Source organism: Corvus kubaryi, unplaced genomic scaffold, assembly GCF_017639235.1.
Source record: "Corvus kubaryi isolate FWS band 111438036 unplaced genomic scaffold, C.kubaryi_AGA036_p1.0 split3-37355, whole genome shotgun sequence".
Lineage (NCBI taxonomy): Eukaryota > Metazoa > Chordata > Aves > Passeriformes > Corvidae > Corvus > Corvus kubaryi.
The window spans coordinates 1,324,443-1,335,643 of NW_024582089.1; the positions used below are offsets into that span (position 1 = coordinate 1,324,443).

General features: G+C 56.9%; 1 protein-coding gene across 2 annotated transcripts in view; it reads right to left on the minus strand.

The window, feature by feature from the left end:
- Positions 1–10,839, minus strand: part of LGR6 (leucine rich repeat containing G protein-coupled receptor 6) — a 150,903-nt gene extending 140,064 nt beyond the window's left edge. Inside the window, exon 1 of one of the 2 annotated variants that reach the window (XM_042015971.1) lies at positions 10,512–10,839. In XM_042015971.1, the coding sequence (XP_041871905.1) occupies positions 10,512–10,708 (197 nt within the window). In that variant the 5' untranslated portion in view covers positions 10,709–10,839. The remainder of the gene's footprint in view (positions 1–10,511) is intronic. The other variant, XM_042015970.1, reaches the window with a different exon arrangement.
- Positions 10,840–11,201: the final 362 nt, after the last annotated feature.

Sequence of the window (11,201 nt, forward strand, 5' to 3'; positions counted from 1 at the left end):
TTCCTGCAGGTTTCATGCAAAGATGAACATTTGCTTTACTGAGGTTAAGAATAGCCCACAATTGTGAGTTCTCTTGAAGTTTCAAGATGCAATTATACCCAGAGCCATCCCCACATCAGATAACATCCTTGGGAAGGTGCCTTGTGCCTTCTGATCCTGCAGGTCCCTAAGATCCCTGATGTTGGCCACATGTCACACTGCCAGCAGCACCCATTGCTCCATGCCCGTGGCATTGCCAGCTCCAGGAGGTGCCACCGGCCAGGGGGAATGTCCCAGGGGCTGGTGGTCTTCAGGGCTCAGCATCACATTACAAAGCCTTTCACCCTGTGTGTGGGGCACCCTCCCAGCAGCCCCCATGCCTGCACGCCCCTCGTCTCCCCCACCATACTTGGCAGAGGAGGCCTCATTTCTGCTCCCCTTCCACCCCTGCAGTTCCCACCGTGGCACATCTGATGGGATGACACGTGGTGCTTGGGCTTCACCTTCCCTTTGAACAAAGGGAATGTTCCTAATTGGTGCCCCACGGGGATGTTCAGTACTGGAAACCATCCTGTCTCCCGGGCTCTCTTTGTAGTGGGACCTGTGGCTGCTCACAAGAAGAGACAGCATGTCCCTTGAGCATGTCCTGCCCTTACAGGTGTGTTCTACTCGCTCCACTCCCATGGGGACTGCTTTTCATTTGCAAATCCTTCAAAGAGCTTTAAACAGCTACAGGAAGGCCTGCAAACAAGGCAAACGGAGACAGAGAGCTGTGGATAGCTTGAGAGACTTGTCATCCATGGAGGGGAGGAGACTGGGAGCTGCCCTCCTTCCTCACTGCCAGCAAACCTGGGGCTGGTGCATCTGGGAATGGTTTTACATTAGCCCTTTTTGGGTCCTTGATGCATCCCTGCAGGACAGGAGGCACCACCTGAGCCTCCCTGAATCCTCCCCCTGCTCTCCATTCTGGCACAGCTCCTGCCTCCACGCAGGCTGGAGCCTGGCTCTCTTTTGACTGGGCTGCACCAGGATGCTTGTGCTTAGTCCCGCTGCTCCTCATGAAGACCGTTTCTGATCTCTTTTCTTCCCCTACTAAACTCAATTCATTCTCCAAGACCCCAGGCTCCTCCCGGCCCTGATAGCCCTGCCCTATCCCTTCCCACTGCTTTTCAGAGCGCTGCTTGGTGATCCCTGTCCTGACCTCCGCTCCTCTCCCTTGGGTCCTTGTCACACAGGCAGGACCCCGTGCCTGAGAACCAACCCAGCTCCTCGGAGGAAGAAGGATCTGGGGGAGCAGCGTGTTCCACAGGCATGGAGGCACTTTGGCATCCCGGCTGAAGTGTCTGGTCTCCAGGGCAGCAGCAGCCACTGCCCTGCAGTTGGCAGAGGGGTGGCAGGGGTCCCTCAGCTGCCGCTGCAGAGCGCTGCGAGCGCTGCGCTTCCCCTTCCCTCCCCCACGCCGCTGCTGCTCCCTGACCCAGGCAGGTGCAGAGGGGGAGAGGCATTTGCAGCCCCATCGCTGCCTTTTGGCACCAGAGCCCCTACCAGAATCAAAGAGCTTTTCAAAGCAAACCTTAAACTCCTTTAATCGCCAGCGAGAGCTCCTCCCACACAGATCTAAGGGCCATGAGCTCAGTGTTTTCGTTGCCCCAGGCAGATTTATGAGCTTATTCTTCAAGAAAGGGCGGGAGAGAGGGGAGGCCGTGGCATATTGCTTAGCCCGGGGGGCGGGCAGGGAGCAGAGGGGGGAGCGAGGCTTTGCGGTGCGAGGACTCCGCAGAGCGCTGGGCTCTGCCGCGGCTCTCGGGAGCGCTGGGGAGGAGAAGCGGCCGGGGCTGAGCGGGGCCCCGCCTGCGGGGCTGGAGCCCGGGGCACGGGGCGGGCGGGCAGCAGCTCCCTCCGGCCCTCCGGCCCTCCGGCCAGGCTCCGGGCACGGCGCTGCATCCCTCGGCATCCCTCAAAGCACGAGCGGAGCGGCTCCTGCAGCCCCGGCCGGGCTGTCCCGGCAGCGTTCGCCGCGGCAGGGAGGAGGGAGGAGGCGTGCTGGCGGTTCCGCACGGCTGTCCATCCCCGGCACAGCCCCAGCTCTGTGCGCAGTGGCTCCAAACACCCCTGCGCTGCCTTCCCCCCGCGCTCCCCATCCCTACACCTGCTCCCTTCTGCCGGGGAGCGCAGCGAGCGCACCAAAAGTTTGGCTGCTGCCTCTCCTGCAGTGACCCGGGCACCAGCCGGTGCCTTTGGGATGGGGCAGATCCTGCATCTCCTCTCATGCAGGAGTCGAATTCAGCAAATCTTGTGGGTCCCTTCCAGCTCAGAAGATTCCATGGTTCTATGGTACTCTGAAAGTGCCCCACCAAGAATGAGACATCTGCTCACATCCAGATACCTTTTAGCACTTCCCAACAGCTCTGCAGGAGATGCCTCTTTCCTTCTGAGCTGAGATCGTGGGGGGGTCCCAGCAGTGATGGCACTATAGGCACAGCCCTCTGCATTGTCACCTGCAGCACTGCCTGTTGTGGCTGGGAGGACTTGAGGAATGCAACCCTCCTTCATGGACCATTTTCTCCAGAGAGCACAGCATCCCACTAATCCCAGCAGTATCCACACTGGGGGAACAGCAGCCAAGTTAAGTGAACACTGCTGGACCCAAAGTGCTTCTGCCTCATGACGTCAAGAGCAGAAAGGGAGCAGAGCCTATGAAGGGGCCTGGGAGATGATGCAACAGGAGGAAAAGCAGAGGAGATGTCATGAACCTCATTGGAAATTCAGAGACTTCTGAACTTCCTTTCCCTTGAACCTAGAACAAAGAGCCAGCATTGTCAATATTTAGTATAGAACAAAAAAAATCAATATACTGTGTTTTAAAAACAGCAAAACGCTTTGCTCTGGTAGTCTTGAAGTCCTGCAATGTGAACATTAAATTGCCTGTGGGTAAATGTAGCACCAGCAGGTGAAGATATGTAAATGGAAACTCTTTTTTAGAAAGACACTGCAAAGTGAAAACACTGAAATAATCTCTCCTGATTGAACTTGTTACTACATTTCTACCGTTTACAGTCCCATGAGCACTGTCCATTTTCATTAAGCTTTTCTTTTTCAATTAAATGAGATCTTGCTTGGAAAACCATCCCATCAAACATGTTCTTCAGGCAGCTCTAGGACTGACCTCACTACTAAGGCAGGCTGAGAGATGTGGGGCTCAGCCTGGAGAAGAGAAGGCTCTGGGGAGACCTTAGAGCCCCTTCCAGTGCCTAAAGGGGCTTAAAGAAAAGAGGGAGAGCAGCTTTTTACATGGGCAGATAGTGACAGGATAAGGGACAGTGGCTTCCCACAGGCAGATGGCAGGGTTAGATTATATGTTCATAAGAAATTCTTTCTTTGAGGGTGCTGAGGCCCTGGCACAGGGTGCCCAGAGAAGCTGTGGCTGCCCCATCCCTGGAAATGTCCCAGACCAGGTTGGGCAGAGCTTGGAGCAACCTGGATGGTGGAAGGTGGAATGAGATGATCTTTAAGGTCCCTTCCAACCCAAACTATTCTGTGGCTCTATGATTAATGGTCCTACAATTCTGGCTTTGCTCTGAGCACTCCCACCCATCCCTCACTCCCTCCCTCACCGCTATTTTGTCTGCTTGCTGTGGAGTTTGGTGTCTTCCCACTGCTCTGCCCTGAGCCTCGAGGCCAGACACACAACCATGAAGCATCTGTAGGACCATGCTCATCATCCTCACCGCAGGGATGAAGGCCCACTGAGCACTGCTGTGGGCCAAGGGACCAGGACATTTCAGCTCTCGGCTGGGCTGGGGGTTCCACCTTGCCCAGGGGGCACAAAAGGCCATTTGGAAACACTTGCTCAGGAGCTGTGCTGTCTCCTTGTTTCTCTCACAAGCCACTCTTCAAGCTCTGCCTGATCCCAGGTTTTTTCTGCTTGGTTTTCTCCTCCTCACAGGCTGGGGAGCACAGGACAGGAATTACACCGTTCCTGGTTAGTGCTCATCTGCCTGCTCCAGAGGGAAACACCAGCCAGAGCCTGGGTTGGATTTAGTGCCAGCAGCTGAAATCTGGGGCTCAGGCAGGTCCTGGTTTGGGCCAGCCCATTGGGGTATTCCAAAGTGTCGTTATTCATGAGTGCTGGGAGATGTTCCCCCCTGGGGCCTTCCTAGCACCATGCCAGCAAAACTCTGTCAGCCACAGGAGACCCTGAGGTTGTAATTGAGGTGCTGGGCAATTGGAGTTGAACTCAGGTGGCCTGCCCTTGAAATCTTTGAAATCCTGCTGGCAAGGATGCAGCAAGGATGCAGAGCACACCTGTGTGCATGTGAAGCACCTCTATGGAGTCAGCAGATGGACTTTGTAGAGTCCCTTCGAAGGAACCCAAATCCCTGACAGTGGGAAATCCTTGTCAGCCCTGATATTTTAAGTGTGAAAAAAAAATTCCTCAAAGCTGATAAATGGTGAATATGACCCTGTGACTCCACTGCAGTGTGCAGAGCCCAGCTCTTCAAGTGCCTCTCACCAGCTTTATCTCCCTCATCCACGACCCCAAGCCCGCAGAGGTTTCCCGCTGCTCCTGCTTTGGCTGCCCTTCTCCCAGGCATTCTGGGCATTCCCGAGGATGAGACCATGGACTTTGGGCTGTACAGGGAGGGAATGGCACTTCCTCTTGGTCTGCCAGCAGGAAAGAAGGTCAAGCAGAGAGCAGCCCTTAGTCTGCTGGCCAACTGATAGTAACATTTGATAGTCCTGGGCGCTGTCGTGGCTTGAGGAGTGGAAGGGTCTGGGAGTGAGTCTGCACCTTTGTGGTGTGTTTGGATGGGTCCTGGTGCAACACTGGGGCTCCTGTGGTGACCATGGCATGAGGAAGCAGCTGTGGATGGGCCCTGGCACTGGGCAAGCCTCAGGCACAGGACGGGGACAGGATGGGTGATGTCTGTGCGACATCACCTGGGGGACGAGAGCAGCACTGGCCCCAGGAAGGACCTAATTTACGCTTTGCATTGGGATTTTGTGCTCTCTGCATTTTTGGCTGCTCCCTCTTTCTCCCTCGGGTGTGTGACTGTCCCAAAGGCACACAGAGGTCCCTGTCACCCCTGCAGGAAACCCCAGCTCCTTGGAGACCCAGTCACCCCTTCAGCCCCAACACCTCCCCACAGCTGTCCTGCCTGCCCAGGCTTCCAGAGGGCAGCCACCCATCCTGTCCCCCCCATTGGTGTCCCAGCTCCTCTGGCAGCTCTTGGGGTGCTCCCCATCTCAGGGGGTTGTGGTGGCTGTCCTTCCCACAGCGGGGGCTGCAGGGGGCAGATGTTGGCACATGGGGAGGGATTCGGGCTGAGGGGAGCTGCCTTCACCCCTGCTGCTTGACTTGCTGCAGGCACCAGCTATGTCCTGAGCCTCCAAACCTGCTGCCTCACCTACCTGCAGTTCTGTGGGTCTTTAGAAGATGCAAATGTCAAGAAAAAGGTGTCTTTCCCTCACTCTGCCCTATCCAGCATTGGGTCCAGCACAGTGTGACCTGGGAAGTGTCTGCTCAGCTTCAAAGCATCCCTGTCTCCCTGTCAGGGGTCATGTAGCACCTGATTCCGGGGGGTGCTCAGAGGAGAGAGTGGGTGATGCAGAGCCCCAGACTCCCAGCGGGATGCTAAATTCCAGGCAGTGTCTCAAAATGTCTCTGCAAGGTGAGAACAGCCCTGAGGGCTCCTGGTCCCATTCAGCTCAAAGGAATGAGCTGGGGGAATGAGAAGCTTTCTGTCTGGGAAGCCTCTTGAGATGCCTGGTGATACCTGGGAGCAGCCAGGATCTGCTGCTTTTCCCTCCCCCCAGACCCTGCTGTGACAGCAGCAGCCTGACAGCCTCATCAGTTGTGTCCTGCCCCAGGTCTGTGCTGGTTTCCCAGGGCAGAGAACAGCCCTGCAGGCAGCGGCCTGTGCCTGGCTCCACGGCAAGGTGTGCAGGGGCCTGGGACAGGAACACAGCAGGCACCGGTGTTTCTGGGGAGGGGGCACAGAGCAGCAGAACTGCCTGACCCCTCCATAAGGATGGGGAGACCTGAGACCCTTGGGAAGTGGGGGATGGCTCCTCCAGCTGAGCTTTGAGCCACGGTGCCATTGGTGTCTGGCACCCTCCAGGTTTGTGTCCTTCATCCTCATCTCTTCCCCTGCAGCATCTCCATGGCCCGCTCTTCCACAGGGCAGTGCTCCCCACCCTGCCCGAGGCCCACACACTGCTCACACCAGTAGGTTTGATCAGCCTTCACAAGAAAAGGAGGAATGGAGGAGTGTTCTGCTCTATTGACTGGAAGGGTGTAGAGAAGCCCGAGCCAATGTCTCCTTGGAGTTGTGCAGGGGAAGGATGGGAGGTAATGGGCACAAGAGGAACCACAGGAAATTGCAATTAGATATTAGGACAAACGGGATAGTAAACAATGGGGAAAAGGTGAGGGAATCTTAGAGGTACTACTAAGATTATCCAGGTTTACCTACTGGAGAAGATCCTGACCAGCCTCACAGGATGGACCTGTTTGAATGTGGATAAGAGACCTCCAGAGGTGTCTTCCAGCCTAGGATATCTGGGCAATCCTTCCAGTCCCTCCCCATGTATGCTTAGTCCAGGCTGGGGATAAGGCACTGCAAGATGTGTCAGGTCCCTCTATACCTGTGCAGGGTGTGGGGCTGTGTGTGTTCCCTGGCCAGCTGAAGTCCACATGTGGCCATGGCCCTACTGCTGCTGCCTTTCCATCCCAAGGTGTCCTCTGCTGAGACAAACTCTCCATTCCTTTCCTGCAAATGACAGCTGGACAGGACAGCACCTCCCTAGGAGGGGCCTGGCAGGCACAAGCAACATGGTGTCAATTTTTTTATGGTGAAAGAGGAGCAGCCTTGGCAAAGTGAGAGCATCCCTTCACCCCCAGCATTGCCACCTGTCCCCCTTGCAGGGGCTGGTAGCCAGATACATGGGGATGAGGGGGATCAGGATGCCATCCTAGGACAGGGGGCTGCACTGAGCACCTGCACCCAACTATGGGCATCTTCCTGGTGACAGCCATGGGGACAGCTGGGGACTGAACTGCACCAGCCCAGGTGGTGCAACACCTGCCCTAGGGAATCTGAGGTGGGGCACTGGTGTGCAGTGGTGCCAGGGATCACAGCTAAGATAATATTTTAAGCACCAAGCAGCTTTTCCCATTTCCCCATCCTCCTCTGAGCCCCTTTGCGCAGTCACCTCTCTGCCACAGAGGAATCTTCCCCTACGCAGCTCCACTCTCCTGCACCCCCAGCTTGCTGCTGTCCTTTCCAGTCAGTCCCCAGTAGCTCCAGCCACCTCTGCTGCAGCCCCAGGTCAACCCTCTGACACACGTTGAGAGACAGAGATGTGGTGTGTGATACAGGACTGTGGGGACTCACTGGCACATCAGCTAAAGGGGAAATCTCTCCCCTCTCCTTGACCACAGCTACAATTTTGCCAGCGATGCCTCCACTGAAAACACTCGGCTTTGGATGGGTGGGATCAGGGTCAAGTTCGGAGAGGTGCAGGAGGGAGCAAGGACAGGATTCTTGCAGAGAGACAGGCATGGTGGAGGCACAGCACGGTCAGGATGGGGCATGGGCACCAGCTCATTAGTGGTGAGGCAGTGTCTAATCAGAGGTGATTACGAGGATCCTTTATTTTGCTCGGGAGGAAGTCCTGCTCTGCACTGTGCCAGTGACTTGCTGAGAAAACAGAGCACGGAGCAAAGAAGCCGGAAAGTTTTGCGAGCAGCTGCCCACCAGCTCCATGCTCCTGCTGCCATTCCAGGGCTCTCTCTTCAGCCCTTGTAGCTCTCCAAAGCAGTCTGGCATTTCTTTATGTATTTGAATGTGGAGTTTGAGCCTGTATTTCCACGAAGAACTTAGATCTCACTCCAATATCCATACTTTCTACAAAATTTGTGCTGATTTGCTTTTACAAACCAGCCCTGGCTGCACACTTGTACCTGGGAATCTAACCTCACATAGCTTGCTAACAGTAGTGACAGAAGCAGAGAGAAAACCCAGCTCTCCAGTCCTCCTCCAGTCATTCCCAGTTCATTCTGACTTCCTGCCTCCATCATATCTGCTCCGTCCTCTCCTTGGCAGGGTTTAATGGATAAGCACCAAAAGGGTCGGTTTTCCCCAAAGAGGGAGGGAGGGAGGAACACTGAGGCCCCCTCCAGCACCCCCCGGGCCCGCCCCGCGCTCGGTGCAGCCGGAGGGTCCCCCCAGCCGGGCGTGGGCTGGGGAGGGGGCTCTGCCCGTGCAAAGGACCGTCACTGGCGCCACCGTGTGAGCCCACGGGGAGCGGCCCACGGGCAGCGGGGCCGGTACGGGCACGGGAGAGAGAGGGGCCGGTACAGACACGGGAACGGGGCCGGTAGAGACACGGGAGAGAGAGGGGCCGGTACAGCCGCAAGGGAACGGGGCCGGTACAGACACGGGAGAGAGAGGGGCCGGTACAGCCACAAGGGAACGCGGTTGGTACAGCCCACGGGGGAACGGGGCCGGTACAGCCCACGGGGGAACGGGGTCGGTACAGCCACAAGGGAACGGGGCCGGCACAGCCACAAAGGGAACGGGGCCGGTACAGATACGGGGAGCGGGGCTGGTACAGCCCACGGGGGAGCGGGGCCGGTACAGCCACAAGGGAACGGGGTCGGTACAGACACGGGGAGCGGGGCCGGTACAGCCCACGGGGGAGCGGGGCCGGTACAGACACGGGGAGCGGGGCCGCGGCCAAGGGACCGCACCAGCACCATCCCGAAGTGCTGGGTGCTGCGGGGCTGTCCCGAGGACCCAGTCCCAGTGGCATCCAGGGCTCTGCCAGCAGCCTCAGCAGGCACTGGCCGCACCCGCTGGGATTCACGCACAGGGATCCGTATCCCAGAGCTGTGTCCCTGCTCCAACCACCGTGGCCAGGGTGAAGGTGGCACTGAGCGCCAGGAACACCGTAATGTGCCTGGGTTCGTGTGGGCGGGCAGCTGTGCAGTTCCCAGCCCCCGAGGGACAGCTCCGTGGGGATGACACGCAGCGTCCCCTCTGCGGAGTGGGAGCAGCGGGTGCCCCATGCTGTGGTACCGGAGGGTGAAGTGGGTGCCTGATGGGGCTTCCCCTTGTCCCCACAGAAGCATCAATGCTGCAATGTTCTGCATTCTCCCACATGCTCCAGTGACTTTGCACTCGTGGGCAGCCGGTTCCAAACCAAGCCCGAAGGATTGTTCTGTGCAGTCACATCTCATGTAACAAGTGGTTCCCTCTCCCAGGGGAAATTCAGCCTGCATTACCCATTTCTCTCATCTTTCATGGTCTCCAGTGAACATCGTCCTTTCCCGTCTTATTTCTCTCCCAGCTAACCCAGTACAGCTCTGGCCATCCAGTGGCTGGCACAAGACCGTGCTCCTCAGGCGAGCGGGAGGAGCAGAGAAGCCCTTACCCAGCTGGGGCAGCTCCCACCTGGCTGCGCAAAGCCCTTCCTGAAGGGGCTCGGGTGCTTTGCTCCGACAGCTGAGCACCTGCATCTCAGCACAATCCAGGAACGGCGGAAAACCAACACCATGGTCTGTTTGCCACTCCCAGCCTCGAGTCCCCCCTCAGCACACTGAGCACAACATGAACACCCCCAGCACCGTCTGGGGCTACCAGTGGTCCGTGATGGCTGTGGCACACGCGGCTTCCCTTGGCAGTGCCCCAGCTGCATTCCGAGCTCGGAATGCCGCGGTCCTTCCCAGCCTGTCTGCCGAACAGCTGTAGCTCGTGGCTGCAGCGCTGCCTGTAAACCCAGGAAGCATCTTCCGCAGGGATAACTTGTCTCCCTGAGAGAGATGTTTCCTCTCCTGGTTAAACACTGAGATTTTCCACAGTCGTTTATCAGGATCCTCAGTCATCACCGGTATGATGGCACCGAGACCACCTCTAGGGCTAGAAATGAACGCACCAGTCTCTGTCAATTAAGCCTTTGGGGTATTAACATCAGAAGGGGTATGAAACATTCAGATAATCAAGAATTTTTAAATAAAATTAATACATAAATAATCAAAACACAACACTGACCAACCCCCCAGACCTCTTACAAGACTTTAATATTCATTTTAAAAAGGCAACTCGGACACTGCTGGTGGCCAGCACAACCCAAACCCCGCAAAGCCCTGAGTTATTGCAGCTATTGAAATGCTTGACAGAAGGATCCCAGAGCAGTTTTCCCTAATTGCTGTGTAAAAATACTCCATTATGTGCTCAGACAATCAAAATCGACCCAACAAGTCAGTTCCCGTGGTCCGCTGCAATCACGGAGCAGAGCAGAACATCGCAGTATAAACAGCGCTCGCAGAGGGGCGCGGGAGGAGGGGAGCTTGGCAGGTCCTGCCCAAAGAGCTGCCTTTTTTGTTGCTATTTTGCTTGGTTTCTAATTTCCACAGGAAATTTAATTTCGGGAATATGTGGCACAAACTTCCAAGCCGGAGGAAAGCTGCAGCTGTTGAAGGGGTCCAGGGGAAGCATTGCAAAAGCAGCAGCAAGGGCTGTACTTACAGGTAAGCGGTGAGAGGGCTCAGGTTGGCAGGGACCTCCGAAAGCCCCAGCTCGGAGCAATCCACCGAGAGCACGATGCCATCCTGTTCGCAGTGGCACTGGGGCGGGCAGGAGGGCGCAGCACCTGGCTCCACAGGCACAGCCCGGCAGCGGGCAGAGGACGCCAGGAGAATGCCCCAGAAGAGGAGCGTGTCCATCCTCGCCCTGGTTGCGGGGCCGGGGCGCGGTGTCGCCGGCCGGCTGCGGGCGCGGGGCTCGGCGGGGCGCAGCGGAGCGGTGCCGGCGCCTGGCACGCAGCGGGCACGGGATCGCCGGCAGGTCCCGGTGTGGTGAGGATGCAGCCAGGCAAGGGAAGGCATTGCTGAATGATCTTGGTTATTGGGTTTCAAGGGCTGGGCAGGGGCGTGAGACACTCCAATGGGAGGAGTTAAACTTTCTACTCTTTCCCTCTCTCTCTCTCTCTCTTAGAGCTGGCAGGAATTTCATTCAAAGGGAAGAAAGGGGGAAAAAAAAACCAAAAGAAACCTCAACAAATAAAGACCTGTTCATAGCTCCAGGACCCAGGCTTGTTTTGTAACCATGTTTTTGTGAGATAGCAGGGCAGGGGAAGGCAGAGCTGGCTCCGACAGGGCAGAGGAGTGTAAGTAGTGAGGCAGGAGTACCCAACAGGCACTTCAAGGGCTCCAGACT